The sequence below is a fragment of the Pipistrellus hanaki genome (assembly GCF_964339955.1).
Source record: "Pipistrellus hanaki genome assembly, chromosome: 13".
Classification (NCBI taxonomy): domain Eukaryota; kingdom Metazoa; phylum Chordata; class Mammalia; order Chiroptera; family Vespertilionidae; genus Pipistrellus; species Pipistrellus hanaki.
This window is the reverse complement of record NC_140515.1, coordinates 59,597,210-59,621,761: the sequence shown is the minus strand read 5'-3', so window position 1 is coordinate 59,621,761 and position 24,552 is coordinate 59,597,210. Positions and strand designations below refer to the sequence as shown.

The 24,552-nt window shown below is 59.8% G+C and overlaps 1 protein-coding gene across 24 annotated transcripts in view; it reads right to left on the bottom strand.

The window, feature by feature from the left end:
* Nucleotides 1–24,552, bottom strand: part of MAP4 (microtubule associated protein 4) — a gene marked incomplete at its 5' end in the record, with an annotated part of 57,358 nt that overhangs the window by 8,855 nt on the left and 23,951 nt on the right. For 6 of the 24 annotated variants that reach the window (XM_084901600.1, XM_084901611.1, XM_084901622.1 and 3 more), the window contains 10 exons: nucleotides 727–840; nucleotides 1,865–2,157; nucleotides 2,249–2,308; nucleotides 2,760–2,943; nucleotides 4,643–4,858; nucleotides 5,862–5,983; nucleotides 19,010–20,110; nucleotides 21,835–21,957; nucleotides 22,770–23,771; nucleotides 24,279–24,410. In XM_084901600.1, coding sequence (XP_084757726.1) covers nucleotides 727–840; nucleotides 1,865–2,157; nucleotides 2,249–2,308; nucleotides 2,760–2,943; nucleotides 4,643–4,858; nucleotides 5,862–5,983; nucleotides 19,010–20,110; nucleotides 21,835–21,957; nucleotides 22,770–23,771; nucleotides 24,279–24,410 — 3,347 coding nt within the window. The remainder of the gene's footprint in view (nucleotides 1–726; nucleotides 841–1,864; nucleotides 2,158–2,248; nucleotides 2,309–2,759; nucleotides 2,944–4,642; nucleotides 4,859–5,861; nucleotides 5,984–19,009; nucleotides 20,111–21,834; nucleotides 21,958–22,769; nucleotides 23,772–24,278; nucleotides 24,411–24,552) is intronic. The other 18 variants (XM_084901606.1, XM_084901607.1, XM_084901609.1 and 15 more) reach the window with 10 other exon arrangements.

The following is a 24,552-nucleotide window of genomic DNA, read 5'->3' as shown; positions in this document are numbered from 1 at the left end:
CACCCCGAACGCCTCGGCATTGCTGGCTTCTTTGCAAACACTTCCCAGTAAAAACCCTGCCTGCCCCGGGGCCCCGGGGACACCCAGAAGCCGCGGTGCACCTTCCTCTCGCCTGACGGACAGTCCTCGGGCAGAGACCATCCTGGCTCTCAGAGGCTGAGCCTTTGGCCAGAGGCCACCCAGCTGCGCAGCTAGAGGCTCCCACAGCAGGCAGCAGGGCCTGGTGCCCGGCGGGCGAGGGACAGAACCTGCAGGGCCGGCTGGCCTCTGCCCTCCAGCTGGTGGGCGCCGTGCTGGGCGGGCTTCCACTCTCAGGGGCACCCTTTCTGCTGAGACGTGACGTGGGGGGTCAGGACAAACCAAGCCCTGCCATCCCAGCAGCGTTGTGAGAGGGGCCTTCCAGTTCAGCTTAAGCACAGGGTCCCTGGGACTCCGGTGCCAGAAGATGGCAGTGCCCTGCCCTCCTGAGTGTGAATGAGTGTGAGTGTGAGTGTGAGTGTGAGTGTGAGTGCGCGCGGCAACAGCGGGATGTCAGGTCAAGGTCAGAGTGAAGGAAGTGGTTGAAAGCTGCAGACCCAGCTGAACATTTAGGCCCCAAAGCACTAGAGTCCCGTTCCTCTCAGGGTTGGTGAGAAACACGGAGCGGCACCGGGAAGGCGGAGCTGAAGGACAGGAGCAGGAGGCGTGCTGTGCGTCGGCCTGCAAGAGGCAGGCCCGGACACTCACTTTGCCCGCAGGTGCCCTCTGTGCACTCACGCCGGGGCCAGCGGGCTTAGTGGCCACGTGAGGGTCAGGCTTTCGAGCTGCAGCTGCTGCCTCTGTTCTCTCCTCTACTTTGGCCTAGACGGAGATAAAGGAAGGGCACATTTCAAACAAGGACAGGAGCCCAGGTGCCAGAACGAAAGAAATCCAGGCCAGCAGTGCAGGTCGCCCTTGCTCCTGGGAAAAACTCCCATTTCCCAGGGGAGACCAGCCAGAGGGAGGAGCTGCAGACAAAGCGGCCGCAGGAGAGCAGCGCATCAGAGACCCGGCAGGCGGGCTGAGCGTGGCCGCGGCTACCCTTTCCAACCACAAAGTCCGCCCACTCCAACGTTCATCTGCCCCAAGCCCGTGGTCACAGCGAGCCACTCCTGTGAGTGTCACGCCCCTCGGGTGTGTGGGACAGAAAGCGGAACCGCCAGAGCGAGCCCTCAGCTGCCCCCACGGCCGCACAGGAGAGCCTAAGGGGCATGCGGGCGGGGGGGGGCAGAGCCCGGCCCCTGAGGCCCTCACCCCAGGCCAATCCTCTTGGCGGGGGCCTCCCACTGCAGCAGGACCCTGCCTCCTCTGGGCCTCTTGCCTTTCCAGGCACGGTCCTGCCCGGCGGGCGGCGGGCGGCGGCGGAGGGCTGGGGCATGTGGACGACAAGGTGGCGCCAGGGACTGGGCAGTGGACTCCTGCCTCCGCCGCCTTCGTTGCTAAGTTAACAAGTGACTCCAGGACGGACGCAAACAGGAGGCCCGCGGGTGGCCAGGGCCACCAGGACACCCTCCTCCTCCATAGCCGCTCCCACTGCCCCCCGTGCAGGGGAGACCCAGGACCAGCCAGCGGTGCCCCCCCCCGCCCCCCGGGCCCGCAGTCCGGCGTCTCCTCTGGTCACGTCGTAGAGAACCTCTGTCGCCACGTGAACTGAGAGCCTAACCCACCCCGAGCGCAGCCCGAGGCCAATGGGGAGCGAAGGCGCAGCGCTCAGCCCACCTCCCAGCCCCACGCCCGCGCTCCCCCTCCCCCTCCCCGGTGCCCGGCTGCGGTGAGGACATGCGGGGACAGCGTGATGCGGCGGGAAAGAAGCCCGTCCTGTACGAGGACCGGCCCCCGGACCCACCCGGCCGCCTCCGGGCTGATGCTTGATGTTCTCCGTGGAGCCGACCTTGGCGCGGACGTTCTTCAGATCAGGGATGGACGCGCCGGCCGCCGGGCGGCTCAGCCTGGGGGCCGAGGAGCTGGGCCTGGCTGACGTGGGCTTCTTGTCGGCGGTGAGAGCCCCAGAGGGCCGGGGAGACACGGGCGTGGGCCTGGCGCGACCGGGAGCCGAGCCTGCCGGGGAGGCCGCCCCGGGGCCAGTGGCGATCTTCCTCGGGGCGCTGCTGGAGCTGCTCTTGGGGCGACTCAGGTCAGCTGGAAGGGGAGAGAGGGGCTCAGGGAGCCTGCGGAGCCGGGAGCCACAGGCGCGGGGCTGAAGTTCGGGCCCACCACGGGGGGGCGTTACCTGGCGCAGACTTTGTCACCATCTTCTTGACGTCTGCAGACTTGCCCTCAGTCTTGGTGCCTGCACAAACATGCCTGCTCAGTACGCCTTAGCAAACGGACCTGCCGAATGGCACGTCCAGCTCTGGGACTCACTCATTCGTTCATTCATTCATTCCCCCAGCAGTGCCTGGGTGTCCGCCGAGCCAGGGGCTCAGGTGGCCTCGGGGACAGCCATGCATTAGACCACATGAAGCCACGCCCGCTGCAGGGCACAAGGGTGCATCCTGTCTCCTCTTTCCCGGGCTTGCCACCGCCTTCCACATGCTCAGGAAGAGGCGGCCAGCATGCGCCTAAGGAGTGTGCTGGTGCCATGGAGACACTGGGAAAGGAACCACGAGTCTCCCTAAGTCAGGACAGTCCTCTTCACTCACGGTTCCTGAAGACACGTGCCTGCCACCCTCCCCGGGGACCACGGCTGCCAGACCCGCTCTCCTCCCCACCGTCCCCTGGGAAGGGGTGGCCATACTCACCGGCGGGCCTCCTGGGCAGGGGCACGGGGGCGCTCCTGCTGCTCGGCCCAGTGGAGGCCACAGAGGCGGCTGCGGGGGCCTTTGGAGCGGCCTGGGTGCTCCTGGAGCCGGGCCTGGAGGCCGAGGCCGAGGCGGGCTTGGACGGCGTGGCCTTCTTCTCGGGAGCCTTTGCCTCTGCAACGGGCTGACAGCAGGAAAGGGGGAGTGAGAGCCGCACGTCGGTGCAGCCCAGGGAGTGCTGGCGAAGGGCGCTCCCAGATGCACAGCCCGAGCGCAGGGCCCAGGCCGGAGCCACTGACAGGCCGCACCTGGAGCCACTGACAGGCCACACCTGGAGCCACTGACAGGCCACACCTGGAGCCACTGACAGGCCGCACCACGGGGCAGGGCCCGGGCTGGAGCCACTGACAGGCCCCACCGGGGCAGGGCCCGGGCTGGAGCCACTGACAGGCCCCACCGGGGCAGGGCCCGGGCTGGAGCCACTGACAGGCCGCCCCGGGGCAGGGCCCAGGCTGGAGCCACTGACAGGCCACACCGGGGCAGGGCCCAGGCTGGAGCCACTGACAGGCCACACCGGGGCAGGGCCCGGGCTCCAGGGAGCAGGGACACAGCCGGAGGGTGCGGTGGGACATCAGGAACAGTGAGCCGACCTCCAGCCAACCGCCTGCTGAGAATGAATGGCCCTCCCCAATGGGTGCCTCAGGCCCGACTGCGTGATGCACTGATGTGCTCAGTGGACTAAATACTCGGCCAACAGTGAGCAGATCATAAACAACCAAAACTTTACACGCATCTAGTCAAAAAGGAGGACCATGTGACACTTCCAACAGGGAAGGCAGAAAGAAAGACGTCCAGTCACCCCCCCTTCCTCTGGCTTAGCTGCTCCTGTGGGAGCTGAGCGGGCCAGGCTGCAGCGGGAGGACCAGGCCCAGGCTGCCCCCAGCTCAGTGCTCCTGGGGGATGGCCGAGCCCCTCTAGGCCAGTCCTGTGTGCACACAGGGCGGGCACAGGGTCCCGGGCAGCTCGGAGAACAGGTGACGGCGGACAGAGGGCGGGGCCGGAGCCCGAGGTGACCTGTTCCAGAAGCCCAGCCACAGACCCAGTGGCCTGGGCACTGAGCCCCAGAGAGCTCCCTCCTCCCTCCTGCTCTGGGACAGCTCCCCACAAAGCCAGGACCGCAGCCGCTGGGTGAGTGAGGACCACACAGCGTCCCGCTGACGCTTGATCCTCCTGTCTCTAGGACTTCCCGGTTCCCTGGCCAGGATCTAACCTGGGCTACACTTCCCGGCTCCACCAGTTTTCCTCACGAGGTCAGGGTCAGACACTCGACACTGACCGGAGCCTGTTTCCCAGGGTGACCTTAAAGACGCCAAGCTGATGTCCAGCCTTCCCCCACAAACCGAGCTGTGGAACGCTGGGAGGCCAATGCTTCCTGGGCAATAACGTGAGGGTGGCCTGGCGCAGCCCAGGGCGAGGTGGCCTGGAGCCAGAGCATAGGAAGCTGCCCGCGCTGCGGCCCGCGGGCCCAGCGGGAGAACTGAGCACCGGGGAGGGCCAAGTCCCTCCGCAGGGTGAGGGACGGGAGCACAGAGGGGACCGCTGGGGATAAGCTGCGGGAATCACAGCAAACATGGAACCTGGTGACAGCGGGAGCAGGGGGGAGGAAGGGGAGCCGGGCGCAGGAGGATCCCCGCACAGGCAGCTGCCTCAGCCAGGGCAGGGAAGTACGAAGCACGGAGGCCTGCCTCAGGGCCCCCAGCAGACTGGCCAGCCCTTCCCCTGGCCTCCCAGCCCCACTGGCTGGCTGCACGCGGGCAGCAGCGGGGCCGCCTCCAGCCTGGCCCGCCGGGGAGCGCCCTGCGCAGAGCTCAGGCGCCACTTACCTTGGGCCTGGCGTCCTTGGCAGGCGAGGCAGACAGCCTGGCGGCGGTGGCCGCAGGGCGTTTGGGCGGGGCGGCGGGCCCCGAGCCCGAGGCGGGGCTCATGGGCTTTTTGGCCGGCCCACCCACGGCAGCGGGCGCTGGTTGCTTAGGGAGAGAAGTGGGCTGAGTTTTGGCTTTCGGTGTCGAAGTCTTTGCAGGATGAGTTGTGGCCGAAGGCTTTAAGTTGATTTGTTGGTGTGATTTTTTGTTTGTTTGTTTTTTTAATAGGCCAACATCAAACACACAGACAAGAACAAAAACAAAATGTAAAAAAAAAGTATAAATGGCACAATTCAAAGCAAAATGATAAGCAAGGAGGAGAGATGCAACTGAAAATGAGCATTCCTTTTTTCTGAGTTCAGTCAATAGCAGAGAGGCACCAGGACGGAGAGGAACGGGGACCGTTTCTCAGTGAGATGCCACCAACTCCAGCAGCTTGCCACCTAAGCTTTAAGTTCCGTGCAGCCCTAACACCAACTAACTTCCGGGGGCTGTGACAATTCTATGGAAAGTGGCCAGCAGGAGACGGGTTACCACTCCCTACACCCCGGGGCAATCTGCTTCCTGTCAAACACCTCACGGACGTGTGCGTTTTGAACTTTGCGATTAGTACCAATTCATTTCTGAAGCCATGCCTCACCTGAAAAATTTGTGTTCCCTTTCATGAATGCAGATTTAGAATCTATTTCTTTTCTTTTTTTGGTTAAGACTCACCCAAGGATATTTTTCCATTGATTTTTAGAGAGAGTGAAAGGGAGGTGAGAGACACAGAGAAATATCGATGTGAGAGAGACACATCGATTGGCTGCCTCCTGCATGCACCCTGACCAGGGCTGGGTCAAGCCTGCAACCAAGGTATGTGCCTTTGACCGGAATCAAACCTGGGACCCTACAGCCCGTGGGCCGACTCTATCCACTGAGGCAAACCGGCTGGGGCTAGACCATTGAAAAGCGTTCTGTAATTCCTTTTGCTGCTGTTGAGAAGCAGAAACAACCTCTGCAGATAACAGGGTCAAAGGCAGCGATGTGAAGGTAAAATGGGGATATTACCATAATATGAAGTACATCCAAATTTGAGAAAAGACTAGTAACAACTCAGAAAAAAGAAACTTCACTCACGACCCAAGCATGACGGGCTGGAGGCCCGTCACCAGAGCGACAGCGGGAAGAGGTGACCCGCCGTTCCGGCCACTACCTTGGCTTTCTTCTCGGGGCTGGGCGGGAGCTCCTTGTTTGGAGGGGCCGTGATGTCATTTCCGGTCACGCTCGCCGCGGCTGGTCCTTCTTCAGGCCGGGGTACTCCTAGGGGAGGAAGCTACGATGAGCAAATGGCTTCCACACCCATTTCAACAAGGCGCATCTCAGCAGACACCGCTAACGAGCGCTCCGCTCTGAGCGCCCGCAGGCTGTGGCTGAAATGGGGACCAGGCTCCCACGCTCCCTCACGGCGCCGGGGACTCAGATTCCAGAGATCCGGCCGGCCTGTCCCTGGGGAGGCAACCCAAGTGGGGTTTGCACAGGTGATCAAGGGAGGAAACGGCCTTCAAATCTGGCTTCCCTCCCCAGAGACAGACAGGCAAAGGGTTCTGTCGCCCAACCACCAATCCCAGCGCGCAGGGAGCCTCCCCTCCGGGGGTATCTGCGGATAAAGGGCACAGATGGGCTGCCTGCCAGGAGATCACGCATGGCTCCGCTTCCGTCCTCTCCCTGTGAAGCACACTGTGCAGGACGTGAGCTCAGCGCAGTCTCATTCCGGCAGTGACCCCGATTCCCAGCACGGCAGGGACCCAGGAAACCGGACCGCCGAAACAAAGCCTCCCACCGGGCTCTGCCAGCGGCCCGCTGCGGCCCCTCCAGACTCCACCCCCCCAGCACTGAAAGCCACCGCACTCGGCCTGGCCTAGGGGCACCTTTCTGACTCACAGCGTTCAGAAGCCACAAAAGTAACTTAGACCACAGAAAAATAAAAACCCTCAGAGGCCAAAATAACAAAAAGTCAAAAAGCAGTGATAAACAGGGAAAATCACGCCAAGTGAACTTCACATCAAAGACAAAGAAATTATTATGTAAATTACTCCTATAAATCTGCAACTCCTATAAAGACCAACAACCAGTAGAAAAATGGCCAAAGAGTATGAACAGTTTATATAAATACAAATCACGTTTTAAAGAAATCATGTCCAGTCTTTAAGAAAAATGAAAATCAAAACTACGCAGATGTGCTACTTTTAACCTAACATATTGTCAAAAGTCCTGAGATTTGAAAGTAACTGTGGGGACAACATGAGGACATACACGCTGGCACGTGTACGAAATGGAACCGCTCATCCGCAGGGCATTCTCGCAGTATCTCTGAAATGACAAGTCAGGTCAATTCTAATCCAGAAACCCAACTTCCAAAGGCCGTACACCTCAGAGACGCAGCCCTGCACCTGCACAGCAGCCAGCACCGTCTTCTGCTTGTCCACCCTCACCCAAGGACATTTCCCACTGACTGGAGAGAGAGGGAGGGCAGAGAGTCAGAGGGAGAGAGACACATCGATTGGTTACCTCTGACCAGGGCCAGGAGTTGAGCCGGTGACCAAGGTACATGCCCTAGATTGGAACTGAACCTGGGACCCTTCAGACCACAGGCCAACGCCCTATCCACTGAGCCACCCCGGCCAGGGCCAAGATCATGGTTTTTTATCAGAGCACTGTTATTAAAAGCAAAGACCTGAAATAATCCAGACATATATTAATAAGAAACTGTTTATATCAATGTAAACTCGGAACAATCTCTAAGCGAAAAAAGGAAGGAAGAAAAAGGCCAGACACAGAACAGTATGTGTGACATGAACCATTTGTCTAGAGAAGAACCGGGAAAAATACATTCCTATTACAATACACCTCTGTGATTTTTAAATCTTTGGGTGGGCCCAGCCAGTGTGGATTAGTGTCAGCCAAGAAACCAGGAGGTCACAGTTCGATTCCCAGTCAGGGCACAGGCCTGGGTTGTGGGCTCGATTCCCAGTGTAGGGCCTGCCGGGAAGAGCCGATCAGTGATGTTTCTCTCCCTCTCGTGTCCTCTCTGAAGTCAACAGATACATCGAAGGAAGAAAACAGCAGTGCCATGCCAGGCGGGCAGCATTGCCTTTGCGCGGCAGAGCTGGTGCCTGCCCAGTGCGCCTTCTGCCCGCAGCCCTGACCTCTGGACGCCCCCAGGGCCGGGATCTTCAGGGACAACACGACCTCCTGCCGGCCTCGCTGCCGGGACATGACCATGCAGCCCCTTGACCTGCACGGCCAACGCCCCAGCCAAGAGCACGTGAGCGGCCCTCAGACGGTGCTCTGCTACGCCCCGCATCCTCTGCCAACTGTTAGCAACCACCACCTCTACCCACCCCCCCAAGCTAAAAAGTGTGAAACACAACTCGTTAACTGCTCCACAAACCTGCTCTCCTGTTGGACCTTCTCATTACTGCCTGCGCGGAAACCCAGGGTTCAAAACACCTCTCCCCCGCCACACACACACACACACAGACCTCTCTCTCCCTCTCTCTCCCTCTCTCTCTCTCTCTCTCACGCACGAGCACGCGCCTTACACAGCACCCAGGGTTCCAGTCCAGCTGGCCCCACCTCTGCTGCATTTCCCGTTGTGACGCTGGGACTGGATCTAATGACCATAACAGGATCTAATGACCAATCCATCGCCTCTCCTCCAGCACTGTCTACCGAGCACAGGTGAGTGTTTCTGTCCCAGGCAATCCCGCGTTCTGAACACCAGGGGACCCTGAAGCGCTGTGAGGGCATCTGACACCTGGGCTCCAAACCACTTCCCAGACTCCCCGCCCCCGCGTCCGACTGTGGGAGGAAGTGAGGGGACTCTGGCCGCGCTCAGGGCCTCCGGGGCAAGGCCGGGTCTGGCGGGGAAGCTGCTATCAGCCCGCTGCGTATCGGCCTGTGGCGGCTGGCAAACAGCTATGGGCCAAGCTGCGCCAGGAGGATTCATTTACCGCTCTCTCTAACAGAGAGAACTTCAGCTCAGTAACTCGGGTCCCTGAGATTTAAGGTAACGCAGAGTGGGACACAGAGCCCCAACGGGGTCAGCCAATGTCCCGTACAGACCAGAGCCACAAAGACAGCAACAGTGAGGGCGGCGGGAAACACGGCTTCCAGAAGGGAAGAGTGGGCCGGAGAGAGACGCCGTGGCTGCAGGGCGGCCACCCTTCCAGTCGGACTCGGCAGCCTGTCACGACGTTCCGAGACGGAGCTGCTCCGAGTGGAGCCTGCTCTGCGGCCGGCGGTGGTTCCGGGAGACTGCCCTCAGAGTGGCCTGGCTCTCCAGGGGCGGCCCGGGCTGCGCCTGTGTCAGGCCCTCTGCCCGGAGGCTTTCCTCGGCGCCCTGGCCACCTTTTCCAGAAAGTGCCCACAATGTACGGCCTCTCCCCAGCGCTCCCATCCAACGGGGTCGTGAGCAGACTGGCGTGTGGCAGGCGTGCTGACCGCATTCGCCCGCACACAGCACCGGGCAGAACCAGCCAACAGTCACCAGGAGGGATCAGCGCTGGGGTTTGCCAGTCGTTAAAATTTTCCATCAGTATGGACTCCAGTTAGCCTGAACCCGCATGAGCTTGTACTGAAGAAAAGGCCTCGGCACGAACTGGGCGGTGGGGACCAGCACAGACAGGCCCGGGCCGCGAGCAGAGCCAGGCGGGCAGGCCCCTGCGCTCTCCCGAGCAGAGCCACAGGGACCTCGGGGGACCCAGGCCGCTCCCTGGTCCGCCTCCATCAACAAGAAAGCACCTGCCAGTCTTAAAGGGCCCCTCCAGTACCACTTCCCTAAAATAACACGTAAAATCTTTCATTAAAAATGTCCTGAGGTAAATATTAGAGGAAACAGTTCCCAGGAAAAGAGGCAATTTTTACAAACAAGACCCATTAAGTCCCTGTCGGCCAACTCACTGATGAAGGAGGCACTCAGCACTGATTAAGTGAAGCCTCCTCTCTCCTGTCCGTCTCTCCCCACCAGTCCTCCCAGCCCACACCCAAAGAGAAAACCAGAAGCAAGGCGGGCGCCGTGAGCAGCGGAGACACAGTGGCCAGCCAGGCTGGCAGCACAGTAAGATGGCAGCGGCTCGGGCAGCCCGGCTCCTGAAGGGAGCCTCCGGCACGGCAGTCTCAGCGAGGACGTCAGGCCAGCGGTGGCCGCCGGCCTGGACAGGGGCTGGGGAGAGGGGACGAGGCGACAGGAGGTCCAGGAAGGCTCATTCTGATGCCCGCCACCTCTGACCCCACCCACCCTCCACCCGCGCCCTCCTGGGACTTTCCCAGGGAGGGATTCGCTCCCGGGCCTGACAGGCCGCCCGGCTGCTGCCTCGCTGCCTGCTTGTTCCCGTGGAGGCGAGATCAGGAACGTACCATCCCGCGGGGTCTCAGGATCGGTGCTGGCTCCAGGAGAATCCTCCCGCCCCTGGTCCCGGCTGCTCGCTGCAGGAATCCGCTCCAGCGCGCCCCGGAGACCCAGCCCCGCAGCGCCCGGCTCCCTCCCCGCCCTGCAGCTGCCGCTCAGGGGGGTGGATGCTTCCCTCTTCTCGGCCGCGGCTTCCTCGCAGGTGGAAGGAGGGGGCTCTTCGGCGGACGGGATGGGCAGCTGCTCCTCGGCCACGGTCATGGAGCGCCTGACGGCAGGAGCCCCCCGGGGCCCGGGCGTGGGAATGGGCTCTGGGCTGCGCTCTTCTGGGGCGGGGAGCTCGGGGTGCGTATCTGCCAGGCTGGCAGCGGGGGGCACTGCGAGGTGGGCGCACTCAGACAGGGCCCGGCGCACGGCCTTCCGCTGGGCGCGGGCGAACACAGCCCCCTCCCCGGGAGCACACTGCCCCTCCGGCCCCTCGTCCCGCTCTCGGGCCTGAGCGCTGGCGCTCGAGCCTTCCTGGGGGACCTCCGCCGGAGGGACGGGTGGCCTGGCAGTGGGGGCGGGGTGGGCCACAGCCACAGGTAATGCGGCCTCACTGCCCCCCTCACCCCCCTGGCGGCCAGGAGCGGTGCCGTGCTCCCATCCTGGGGCTGCTGCCCCGGAGCCCGGCCAGCCTGCGGCCGCTGGGTGAGCACTGGGCTCCCTCCCGAGGCGGCCAGCAGCCCCGGGGAGATCCAGGTCTGGCTGGCGCTTGGCCCCCGGCCCGTCCTTCCCTGCCACCAGCTCCTGCTCTGAGGCGGCTTTGTTCCTGTCCGGCCCCTCCCTGGGCTGCAGCTGGACGCGGGCTGCCTCCTGGTGACCCGAGCTCCCCTCCGCGGCACGGCAGGAGCCGGACACCACAGACCTGCGGCCACAGTGGCCCGCGCTGGATGGATGCTCCCTGCTCTGCGCGCCGGTGCCCAGCTCTTTGTCCAGCTTCCCCTCAAAGAAGCAGAGCTGCGTCGGCTCCAGGAAGCTGGCGTTTTTCACAAGCCCGTCTCGCAGCCGCCCATCCATGCTGACATTGAGCCCGATTTCATTCAGCTTGCCCTCCGTCCTCTGCCACTCAAACCCAGCGCGGCTGATTCCTTTGGGGGCGTCCATCGGCCCCTGCAGGCTTGCCCCAGAAGCTGCTGTCCAGGCCGTGCAGCGGTCTCTCCCGCAGCCTCCCGCCTGGAGCTCTGATGCGCCTGCGAGCAGGAGCGCACGGAGCTGGCAGTGACATCACAGCCAGTCCCAGCGTCAGGACAACACCGCCTCCCCCACCCCCGCCAGCGCACGCGGTGGGCGCCGAACCATTACGAGCTGCACAGAGAGGAGGAAGGAGGGCGTGGAGGGGAAGGAGAAGGGACGAACTGTGCCACTTCTGCATGTTCACACGCCCGGGGAAAGGAACACGTGATTTCTGCAGACAGCACCCGGCCAGCGCTGCCCTAATGCGCGCACGGAGCCACGGGGTGCCGAGGGCAGGTCCCCGCTCTCACTGCTGTGGGTCCGCGCACACACGCCCTCCCTTAGCTGGCACAGCCCCCCTCAGCAAACTGTTTTAAAAACAAACAGATTCAGCTGCTAATCCCCAGCCATAACCCTTAAACAATGATTCCACAAAATCGCTCAAAATTTCACTTCATCCCCCGAATGTCATATGGAAATTGGAGGCATTCATTTCTCAGAGGAAGCGTGGGTTTGCTGTCATAGCAACCTACCGACTCACTAGAGAACAGATCGGAACGGAGCCCCCTCGGAGCTCTGCGCGAGGCTGCTCAGCACAGGGTCCGCTGAAGGCTGGGACGTCAGGGCTTTGGGGACGGGATCCAGTTACAAGACGCTCATGTGACAACAGACCCTCCCCTTCACTGGCCCCTGCTCCCCGGGGTTCCTCAGACAGCTGGTCTCCACCCTCAGCACCACCTGCTCCTTCCAGCCTCCGAGCATGCCGTTGCCATGGGAACACGGTGGGACGTTCAGCCTCCTCTGACCCCGAAAGGCAGGAGCCCTGGCTGGGCTTGCCCGCCCCGCAGAGCCCGGAGCCCTCATTAATGCAGTGTGGCCCTCCGCTGCCCCGGCCTGTGAGTGCATGAAGCGTCCCTCAGGACGGAGGGACCCACAGACATTCTCAGTGGCAGGGTTCCTAACGGACGGAGCATCATCCACCTTGAACACAGTGGTCTTGCTCAGAGTCACCGTCTTGTACTGAGCAGGAGCTGCGAAAGGCTCAGCAAGAATAGAAGAGGAGCCAAAACCGGTATGGCTCAGTGGATAGAGCGTCGGCCTGCGGACTGAAAGGTCCCGGGTTCGATTCCGGTCAAGGGCATGTACCTTGGTTGTGGGCACATCCCCAGTAGGGGGCGAGCAAGAGGCAGCTGATCAATGATTCTCTCTCATCTGTGTTTCTAGCTCTCTATCCCTCTCTCTTCCTCTCTATAAAAAAAAAAAATCAATAAAATATATTAAAAAAAAAAAAAAAAAAAAAAAGAATAGAAGAGGAGCGGGACTGGTTTGGCTCAGTGGATAGAGCGTCGGCCTGGGGACTGAAAGGTCCCGGGTTCGATTCCGGTCAAGGGCATGTACCTTGGTTTCAGGCGCATCCCCAGTAGGGGGTGTGCAAGAGGCAGCTGATCGATGATTCTGCTCATCGATGTTTCTAACTCTCTATCCCTCTCTCTTCCTCTCTGTGAAAAATCAATAAAATATATTAAAAAAAAAAAAAAAAAAGAATAGAAGAGGAGAAGGTAGCCGGTTTTTAAGAGCCGTTTGCAATCAGTGCGATGGTCTCACTGAGTTTGTAGTAGCGCTTTCAGAGAACACGGCGGGTAAATGACGCCTGGTCTTCAGAGAGCACCTCACACACACACACACACACACACACACACACACACACCCCGCAACAATGTACGAAGTGCCTGTCAACCCCAGGACCGCAGCACAATGCCCGCCCCCGCCCTGCTCCACCTTCCGGCTGCTGCGGCTTAGGCTCCTGCCCCAGGGCCAGCCTTTCTGGCGAGCTTTTGGCTCAATAAGTCCTTTCTTTCCGAAGAGCTTTCCACCCTGGAGTTCTGTTCCTTTAACAACCCCACTCCCAAAACTTCCCTCCAGCATAACCGTGTGTCTATGCGCCTTTCCTGGGAGCTAGGGCGGGGGCCACCGGGGCCACCCTGTCCATGCTGCCTTCGGGCCCAGCCCAGCGCGTGGCTCCACCGCGCAGGCTCCGGGCCGAGGGGAGGTCCTCCTGCACGCTGCGGAGCCACGTGCCCCATCGCCCAGCACCCCGCTGGCCTACCCGGGGCCCATCTCCACTGTCCCCGGCGAACGAAGAGGAAAGGGCCTGACTTCCCTCCAGGCGGTGTCAGGTGGTCTGAGGCTTTATCAGCCCCCAGAGGACAGACGCCGAGCCTCCTGGGCACCCAGCCTCCTGGGAGCCGGCTCCCGCAGCGCAGGGGCCCTCTCGTCAGGGCATGGCAGAGGAGTGCAGGCTTTGGGTTTGATGTGCTCCACCACGGGCTGCCCTGCATCCCCTCTCCGTTACCTAGGCAACAAAGCTACTTTCCAGATGGACCCGCTGTTCCCTGTCACCGTCTCAGGAGACAGTTTCTGTAAATCATCATGACAATACATGTCAGTAATTCTACTGGTCACATAAAAGCTGAATGCTGTAAAACTGCTCTCTCTTTACTTACCCGCAAAAACACTTTAAATCCACATTCAACTACATTTTAGAAACATTTCTTAGTACATGGGAATCATGATTCTCCCTGATTAACTTTTCAAAGTTGGAATGCCAACAGACAAATGAAAAAAACTGGAGCTAGCGATCTGATTTATGTGATCTTTGACCAAGGTAATCCACATGGGGACACAGAAATGGAGGCCACAGCAGTGCCAGCCCACATCACCAATCAAAAGTAAGTGACTATGGAAACACCTGTCACCCACCACTATCCTCCGCCGGCGTCAGCTCGGCTCACGGGGCCCAGAAGCAGGACCTCGGCCACCTGAGGAGGGTGGTATCCTAGCAACAGCCCAGACCAGAGGTCAGGGGGTCACTGGTGTTCTGCCTCCTCCAAGGCTACTTGTCAGCCAGAGGACGAAAGGGTAAAAGTGAGGGAGGGAGGGGGGAACACGGGAAGAACCTTTTAAAGTGGAACAGCTGACATGTGCCGCACTCCTGTCAGAGAATATTAGATGCTCCCATTGAAATAAGGTGAAGAGAAGTGTCAAAATGAAACAATATGAGACAGTGCTGAGCACACAGTAACTTCTCTTTAGTTGTGCATCTACAGAATTCTCAGTAAATCTCACTACTCTTCAGCGGGAAGATGAGGAAAGCCACAGAGGAAGGCAGCGGAAGGCGGGCACTTCCCCAGCTGCAGTGCAGCGGGTCCTACAGCTCCCCTCCTCCCATGTCCGCACCCCGTGCGCATGGACGAGGCCCCGGAAACTGTGCGGATTTGGGATTATGAAGTTTCCCCCGCGAGGGCAGGAGCAGGCGCCAGAGAAGGAAGGAGACGTGCTGCCCCGGAGAAGGGCTGGGCGCTGGCGTCCACAGCGGCCCCGCTCGGAGCCAGGGGCCACGGCCGCACTAGCTCTCCGGGCTCCGGGCGGTTCTGGGGGCGCAGCCCGCACGGTCCGTCACGGTCCCCGCAGCGTCCCCGCCGCCCACAGGAAGCCCTCCTCACAGCGGTGCTCCCACGGGTGGGCCCTGGGGGGAGGCTTCCATCTCCGTGTCCCCCTTTGTGTCGTGTGACTGTACTCCTGTTCAAACGAGCACAAGGAGCGCCTCACTATTGAAGTGCATAACGACGTCCACGTCAGGGAGAAGGCTCTAGAGTTCAGAGAAGAAACAACACGTCCTGTCCAGAACCCACACCCTCTCGGAGCCCCTCGCCGGGCCACTCCTCACAGTGCCGGAGCCTGGCCGGCCGAGCAGGCCCGCACTCCACCGCATCTGCTCCTTCCCAGCCAGACAAACCCTCTCTCTACACTTCCTGGAAGACACTGGACAAGAGATGGCCAGGCTTCAGAACATTTCCGTGCCCTCTGCATCCCTGCCGAACGAGCCGCAATCTAGAAACTAATGGAAGCCCTGGACAGAGCCTGGCACCTTAACCATGCTGCAGAGCTCCCTGCACTGGCCACGACAGCGAGCAGGATGAGCACGGAAGATGAGAAGAGCTTATGAAAGAACCACCTCCAGCATCCTGCACTGGCACAGCAGCGCCCCCTGCTGGGAACAAATGCACGCACAGCACACGCTTCCCCCAACAAGCCCACAGCATGCCCACATGGTCCACGGCGAAGCCCCCAGCGCTGAGCTGGCTGTGGAGGCCAATGCGCCCTCTCCATCTCTGGAGTCAGCAGCCGCATCCTGCACTCTGGGAGACGGCGGCTGAGAAACCGCCAAGGCCAGGAACCAGTTTTTGGAGGTGAGGCTCGGGGACCTCAGGGTTAGATAAATCTCCCCCCTTTTCTAGGGTGTGTGTTGGGGGCTGAGGGGTAGGAGTGGGGGAGGGGGGCGCGTGGCGGCGAACTGTGAGTGAGGGGCTGCGTCCCGCTGGCCCCTCCCCATCTCTCCGGAGCACAAGGACGGCTGCGCCTCCGAAGCTGGCAGCCGTTCTGCTCCAGCCGACAGCAGCCTGGACAGTCCATCTACCAGCGCGAGGGACAGTCCAGGGTGGGCACCAGTAGGCATAGAGTTAATACCATGCAATAATCATGCAGTAGCAATAAGCAATAAGTACTATTATAAGAATAAACTGTTTTACATACGTACTCACAACGGCAAATCTACTTTGCACACGCCTGCACATACTAACAGCTAAAGCCCATGCAGCAGCAGATGTAAATGCTTCCTCCTCCTCACACCCAACGATGACGACCGTGGCTGGAGCCCTGGCACACACAGGCACACTTCAAACGGAACACCAAGGACAGTGGGCGGTGACAGCCTCCTGTCTGCTAACAACTCCGTTTGAAATCCAGCCCCACCGGAACCTCCGGCTCCTGGCCGGGTAAAGGCATGCAACGACGTCACAGCCTCGTGAGCTGGACACGGGCATGTGAGCTGCGGGAGACACGCGGTTAGAAGTTACGGTCTTTCATGCCAACAAGTCACTGCTGACGAGGAGATTAAAGTCTGATGGGACCAAAGCCACAGCACACACAGCGGCAGCTCCTACCGCGGGCCGCGGCGGGCCGGGGTCTCTCCTGCTCCTTCGGCGAAGGCGGAGCCAGTCCTCGGGCCTTGGTGGGTCTCATGTAGCCTCTCAGCGGCTCCGCCACTCTCCTTCCTCCCGTCTTCCCGGCCCCCGGAGCCGCGGGCTCAGCCCGTGCTGCCACGCTCTCGGGGGCCTCTGGGGCCTCCTCTTGGGGTTGTGGGAGCTGGAGGCCCCGGCAAGCAGTCACTTCGGCCTCCGCCCCCGCCTGGCCGGCCGAGCAGCCTGACTGGGGCGCTGGCGCTGGCGCTGGCGCGGCGGCATCTGCTAATGCCGCCATTTCCGAAGCCAGGCCCATTCCTTCCACCGCATCCTTTTCACTGTTTGGAGTCAAAAGAGTCATATCCACCTTCTTATTCAAACTGCCTTCGGCATTCTGGTCCTCACAGAAAAGGGCCTTTTGTGCTTTGTCTCCCGGGATGGGGGGAGTGTGACGGGAAGCAAAGCCCTCCGCAGCCCCTCTCTCTGTGTCCACTGCAGACGCTGGAACGTGACTCCCTCCGGCACGCACCCCGAGGCCTCCGAGCGTGTGGGCCGGGCGCTGGTCTTCCGTGGGCACCGCAGGCCGGTGGCCCGTGGCTGGTTCTGTGGTTCCCTCTCCTGGATGCTTAGCTGCCCCCCTGGGCACTGACTCCAACTCTCCCCGCACACGGCCTCCGTCTCCCCCCGCTTCGCCTTCCCGGGGACCAGCGAGCTCCCCTCTCTTCTCAGGACGGCCGTCCCCAGGGCGCGGCCCTGCTGCTGCGGCTGCCGGGGGCAGGGCAGCGGAGGCAGCCTTGGCCCTTGCCTGCTCTGGGACCCCATCTTTGCCGCAATGACCCCCCACGAATTCGGAGGCCGGGGCCAGAGCTGTCTCTTGCCTACTTCCTGCCAAGGGGCTGGTAAAGGACTCACCTCCCTTTTCTAACCGAGGGCGAGGGGCTGCGGGGTCCAGAGCCCGGGGAGGGGCTGGCCTGCTCCCGCCCTCTGAGGGCGCTCGGGGGCCAGTCCAGGTAAAGTTCCTGTCCTCACCCGCGTGGCCCCTTCCCTCCACCCTGTGGTCCCCTGCGGCTCCGCTGGGGACGTGACTTTTTGCTGCATCAGCACGCCCCTCAAAAGAGCTGCTTTTCCCATCGCCACTCCTTTCCCCGGGGCTGTCCCTCCCTGCAGGGCGCCCCTGGGCGGCCTCTGAGGGAACCAGCCCTGCCCCCTGGCTTTGGCCGTGGCCACTCACGGCTGTTACCATGGTAGCTGCTTCGGTGACAGCAGAATCCTTGACTGTGTTTGTTTTGTTCCCCCCAAGCGCCCCGAGCTCAAAAGAATGAGCCTCAGCATGTCTGCCCTGTGGGCCTCCGCCCTCCACGGTGGGCGCCTCCGCGGCCTGTGAGCCCAGAGGCCCGGGACCCGTGGGGGGAGCACTGCCGGCACCTCCCTCCCGCCCTGGGAGAGGGGGGCTGAGGGCGTCCTCCTTGCTCTCCCCACTCGCGAGCTGTGCAGAACAATTACTTTTAAACTTCTTGTTTCTGCCTTCGCTGCTTCTTTTTTTAGGCTTTTCAGAAACCCTGGGAGCTGCCTCACCATCCATCCACGGACACTTTCCTTCTTTGCTCTGGTTACCGACACCCAGACTGATGGCCACAGCTCCCCTGTCTGCCGCAGCGCCGGAAGGCGGAGGCAGGCCTGACCTAGTTTCCAAAGGAATCAGCATCTGCAAGGCGCTTACTGCACTAGGGTCCGTCTCCTTAGGGGGCCCCTTGACCACTGCCTCAGGGTCCGTCTCCTTAGGGGGCCCCTTGGCCACTGCCTTATGGTCCGTCTCCTTAGGGGTCTCCTTGGCCACTGCCTTAGGATCTGTCTCCTTAGGAGTCCCCTTGGCCACTGCCTCAGGGTCCGTCTCCTTAGGGGTCTCCTTGGCCACTGCCTTAGGATCTGTCTCCTTAGGAGTCCCCTTGGCCACTGCCTTATGGTCCGTCTCCTTAGGGGTCCCCTTGACCACTGCCTTAGGATCTGTCTCCTTAGGAGTCCCCTTGGCCACTGCCTCAGGGTCCGTCTCCTTAGGGGTCCCCTTGGCCACTGCCTCAGGGTCCGTCTCCTTAGGGGTCCCCTTGGCCACTGCCTCAGGGTCCGTCTCCTTAGGGGTCCCCTTGACCACTGCCTTAGGATCCATCTCCTTAGGGGTCCCCTTGACCACTGCTTCAGTGTCCGTCTCCTTAGGCCCCCTCTTGACCACTGCCTCAGGGTCCGTCTCCTTAGGCCCCCCCTTGACCACTGCCTCAGGGTCTGTCTCCTTAGGGGTCCCCTTGACCACTGCCTCAGGGTCTGTCTCCTTAGGGGTCCCCTTGACCACTGCCTCAGGGTCCGTCTCCTTAGGGGTCCCCTTGACCACTGCCTCAGGGTCCGTCTCCTTAGGAGCCCCTTTGACCACTGCCTCAGGGTCCGTCTCCTTAGGGGTCCCCTTGACCACTGCCTCAGGGAGAGCAGCCGTGGTCCCTGGCTGCTTGGAAGAATGCAGCCTCAGCTCCTCCCTCGCAGCCCCAGCAACCGTTCTGTCTGCCCCGGGGGCTGGCTCGCCTGGCCCGAGGGCAGCTCTGCCGTCCTCCTGGCTGTCTGGAAGGACCGGCAGCTCAGCCCTCGCTTTTGCCTTCCCAGAACTCGCTCTCACTTTCCCAGAACTCCCCCTTCCCTTCCTGCTTTTGCCATCACCTGCAGTTCTCTTAAGTGGCTCACTCCCGGGCCCAGGAGCCTGACTCCTGCCCTGGGGCAGCTGCTCCAAAGCTAAGATGCTCATCTCCTTGTTAAGTTCTTTCACACCCTGAGCTGCTTCAGAGAACTCTTTCTGAGTGTCCTTCTGCAGCGTGGCCATTGTCCTTGCATCATTCCCTTCTTTCAGGCTGCTTTCCAGTGGGTTATTGGCTGTCAAAGTGCGTGTCGGATTAGGCAATTCTTTGGCTGCTGTGGGTTTTAAAACTCGCCCCATAGCCTCTTGGTCCTCCTGGGCACTGACCTCCAAAGGAACTTCGGTTTTGCGGACAGAAACCTCTGTCAGGGGCCCTTTTAGTCCGAGAGGGCCTGCGGCCTGGCCTTCACCCCCAGGGCTCGCCAGGCGGGGAGCCGTCTGAGGTCTGCACTCACCTTGCTGCAGAGAGTCCCTGCCTCGGCTCTGTGGTTCTGACTTGTGACCTTTGACCTCTGCCTCTGTGCTCAGCTCGAGCTGAGCATTCCCTGGGGCTGCAGGGGGCGCTTCCGAAGGACGCGAAGGAACACTGGGGCTTCCCCAGACAAAGCTCTCCGCTGCCGGGGAGGCTGTTCTGGAGTCGATCCCAGGGTCCTTTCTCGGGCTTTCTCCGGAGGCCAGTCCGCACTTCACGCCCACAGTGGCAGGCTGGCTGGGGAGGACACCCGGTTTCTGGGCGTCAGCTGCGGAGGGGTGGCCGTCAGCCTCTTTTGCGCTGTCTTCATCCCAAGGCCCCCCAGCCCGGGGCTGAGGATATCTCTTTTGCTTTGGTTTCTTCTTTTTCTTCTTCGCCATCATTGCTGCGCTGTCTCCATCCCAGGCCTCCCTGCCAGCATCCCTCTGTGTTTCAAGGTCCCCGGGAGGGGCTTTCCTTTGGCTCCCAGGCTCCGCACAGGAGACCGAGCCAGAGCCCCAGCCGGTCTCGGGCACAGAGCGGGGGCCCAGCCCGGGATCGAGAGTCTTCGGTGAAGAGCCTCCCAGCAGCTCGGGAGGAGCCCGGGCGGGCCGGGGCCGGGCGGCCCTGCGGTCCCTGGGTCTGCACGCTTGCTTGGCTCCTGTGGGAAGGGCACCTGCAATACACGGAGATGGCCAAGATTCCAAACAGAAAACTCCTTGTTATCGTTCCTTCAAGAAGTCCACTTATTGGCTCATTTAAGTAGTCTATTTATACCAATCCACATAATAATTCATTTAGGAAAAGTTGTGCTTTCTTTTCTGAAACATTTCTCACCTTTAACTGGGATTAGCAGATATTTAACAAAGATTATCATCTTAAATATTTTTTCAAACACATTTAACAAAGTATTTAAAACTGGAGAAAAGACATTCAGAGATTTCCTAACCCCTAGAATAAGCATTTACTGCCTATGACTCTCAGCTGATACTTGTTTATATTTGCCATTATCTTTATTAGGCCCACAATTCCCAATTCTGCAATGAAGTGGTAAGCTCCTGTTTCTTTTTGGTGACATTTATTTATTAATTGAATAAATACATATGATCTTGGACAGAATTTGTAATTCCAAGAATCTGTCACCAATATTATACTAAACAGTTATCAAGCTAACCAGGTAAATTCTGGGAAACAGACCAGGCTTATACTACTAAAGGAGAAAAAGAGGAAGAGAAGGAAAAGAAAAAGATACTGAATTCGTATTTGGACCAGAGAAATAATCTCATCGTTCCAGAACCAGAACCTCCGACTTCAAAAGACTAATGTGTTAGGTTTCAATTTCGGTTCCCAAATGTACTTCCTCCAGAGTCAGAGAACTACACCTACTGCCAGCAGCACAGGAAGGAGCAGCACTGGGAGTGTTTCAGGAAGTCACTGCTGCGGCCGCCTGCCTCACGACAGGCTGCGAGGACCCGAGTCCTGGAAAGGCCCGCTGGAGCAGGTCTAGGGCCGCTCTGGTCAGGTCCGAGCCAGGAAGTGACAGAGCAGAGCAAACACTCACACAGCATCTCGTTTTTCCTCACCCACCCAGGCCCTCCAAATCTCACCCTTCGTTTAATGCCTCAGATCAATACCTGCTTCTCTCAGAAAAACTGCTAGGCTTGCTTACCCTAAGCGTTTATAACATTTAACTTGGCAGTTAACCAATACTGCTAGCATTTGGTGCCATCTCTTAAACCAATTCAATTACGAAATCTTTGGTCTGTGTTCACATCTGGGGATTCTCTCCATCCAGACTGATATAACAGCAGGAGGGCAGGGCCAGACCTCGCTGTCTCTGCGTGAGCATGCTGTGCTTTGTACACATTAAGAATTTGATAAATGTTGATTGATATGCTGAGTCACTAAAACGACATTTTTTAAAAAACCCAAACTTAATTTTGCTCCTTGTTGGTGCAAAGCTCTGGGACTGAGTCAGTGAATCACGGTCCCGGCCCTTCACCGCATCCGTCATGGATGTTTCTGGCTCACAATGAAGAACATGTACCGGGAAGTTCTCTAAGTGATCGGACTTGAAGGGAGGACGCCTCACCGGGGAAGACATGAGAATTGTCTGGAACACTTGGGAGGCTGAGCTGGAGATCATGCGTTTCTGATGTGTCCCAGGCGACGCCGATGCGCCGGGCGGTGACACGGTAACTGGGGTGTTTACGGGACACGGACCAACGTACCCCTCCCAGCGGGCAAACGAGCTGACTTTCTGCCCAAACAAGACAAAATTTAGGAGAACTGACCTCATCAACGGTGCCGCTGACCACCGCCTGCGCCAGGGACAGCTGCCCCAGCTCCCACCACGCCCAGGGGCAGTGGTTCCAGCGCCCATTGCACTCCCTGACCTACCTGTGGGCTCTGCGGAAGGCTCCGGAGGCTGTCCGCTGAAAGGCTTCCTTTGCGCGGGGTCCTCTGGCACAGGTGCCTCGTCTGTTGGCACGGCGAACGTCTGGCCGCCGGCTGTGCCCGGTTCTGAAGGTAACAGAGACCACAGGTTTCAGAGACGCCAGCTGGTTCTCCACCTTCCAGACTGGGAGCAGAAAGGCTGGAGGAGGAGGGAGCTGCAGTGAGGGCAGCAGGCAGGGGGCGGTGTGGAAGGTGGGATGGAGGGGCTTGTGTGTTGGTTTTTAAAACGAGGGAAGTAGCCCATGTCTGCATGCCGGCGGGAAGGGGCTGCGGCCAGGAAAGCACTGCTGAGAGCAGGACGGAGAGGCCTGGCTGAGCGCTGTTTGGCAGGAGCCTTGTCCTGCGCCATCAGCTGTGGGCTGATCTCTGGCTGCAGATTCAGTCCCCAGTCAGGGAACATGCGGGAGGCAACCAACCAACTGATGTTTCTTTCACATCAGTGTTTCTCTTCTCTCTCTCTCCCCGCTCCTTCCTCTCTCACTAAAAACATCAACAGAAGCATATCCTTGGGTGAGGGTTGAGAGAGAGAGAGAATGGCCAGAGCAGAGCAATACACAAGAAGAGCAGGAAGAGAGGGGATCTAGTACAATACAGAGGAGGCCTTAACCAGAGGCAGGGATGTTGACTGCCAGTAACAGGAGGGCAGAGTCTGGGCACAGACATGGCAGGCAGGTAGATGGAGCGAGGCTGTGAACATCCCTCCTTACTGCTTCCTGATCGGTAAGAAACACTAGGTGAGCAGAGAGCAAGGATGAAGAGGTGCTGGAGGGTGAGGGAGAGGAGACTGTGGGAGAGGAGGAATGTGTGTGATGTGTTTATTTATCTGGCATGGAGACTGCCCCGAAAGACAGAAACCTGAGGATAAATGTGAGCCATACCTGGTGAGATCACGGAAGCAGGTTCAGCTGAAGGCCCCTGGCCCTGGAGAGACGCTACCTGGAAAGCCTCACTCAGTTTTCCTGGTGTCCGCACAATTCCCATGTCCTTCGCTGGAACTGGGGCCCCCTCTGCTTCGGAAGGTGGTACCACATCCTTAGCCAGGGGAGTCTCTGCTTCTGGGGGCGGAGCCAGGTCCTTGCCCGGGGCCACCTGTGCTTCTGGGGGCGGAGCCAGGTCCTTGCCCAGGGCCACCTGTGCTTCTGGGGGCGGAGCCAGATCCTTGTCCAGGGCCACCTGTGCTTCTGGGGGCGGAGCCAGGTCCTTGCCCAGGGCCACCTGTGCTTCTGGGGGCGGAGCCAGATCCTTGTCCAGGGCCACCTGTGCTTCTGGGGGCGGAGCCAGATCCTTGCCCAGGGCCACCTGTGCTTCTGGGGGCGGAGCCAGGTCCTTGCCCGGGGCCACCTGTGCTTCTGGGGGCGGAGCCAGGTCCTTGCCCAGGGCCACCTGTGCTTCTGGGGGCGGAGCCAGGTCCTTGCCCGGGGCCACCTCTGTTTCTGAGGACAAGGCCAACTCCTTGGCTGTGGGTGATACAATGTCCTTAGCCAATGCCATCTCCATTTCTGTGAATGAGCCCATGCCTTCAGCTGGAGCCACGTCCACGCTGAAGGGAGGTGCCCTCTCTGTCTCACTGAACAGCTTTCCGTCCTTGGCTGCGGTTTCCTTGGATTCTACAGGGAGTACCATGTCGATGTCTACAGCCATGTCTGACTCGGTGGATGATTCCGTGTTCTTGGCGAATGACACATCTTCTTTGATAGGTGATGCCACGTCTCTGGCCAGCGCCACCTCTGTTCCTGCAACTGGTGCCAGGTCCTGAGCCAGGGCCACCTCCGTGTCTCCAGACGGTGCCATGCCAGTGGCCTGCAGGCCCATCATCATCTCCAGGGCTCTGGCTGATGCCCGCTCTCCTTCCGATGCCATGTCTCCCTCCCTGGCTGGCCCTGAGGGAAACACGTTGGAAGTTTAGGAGCCATCAGAGTCTGCTCAGAGCTCTGCACTCACAACTCACTTTCTTAGAGCACATGAACCCCAACACCCCAAACATGACCAAGAAGCTGGCAGGTTAACGCGTTTGCGCCCACTCTGACAGTCGTAACGCTTAAAAGACCAGCTATTGGGAGAACAGACAATGGAGGAAAAAAGGCAAAGAAGAAAAAAAACACCCAATGTTTAAAAAAACAATGCAGACATATAATTACTGCCAGAAAGGGAACATGGGACCCTAGAATTTGAAATCCGCACCAAATGAAAAGGCATTTTCTTTGCCCATGAATACAAAGTCTTATATTCAACTACACCTTCCTTCCTCTAGCTGTGAAATCAGCAATACAAGTTTAAAAATATCTGTGACAATTCTGACATTTTTTTCGATGCTGTTGTATGTTGCTAAAAAAACACGTGTGATGGCTTTACACTGATTATCAATAAAGAGGGCGCTGAGACGTTACCTGCTGCGGGCTGCAGCGGTGGCGCGGCCCCTGGGGGAATGGAGACCCCCATGGGTGGCGAGTTGGGGCCTTCCACAGGCCAGCCCTGAGGTACCACCGCTTCAGGAGTAAATGTGTCTCGGGGAAGATGATCTGATAGTGGAACACAAACACACATGTCAGCGCGGGGGAGGAGGCCTCTGACGTAGAAGCGAGCTTTCTATGCTGGACAGCACGCAGACCTGGGGCCATGGCGACAAAGCAGAGTCCTGTGGCAAACCCTGGGGCCGGTCTC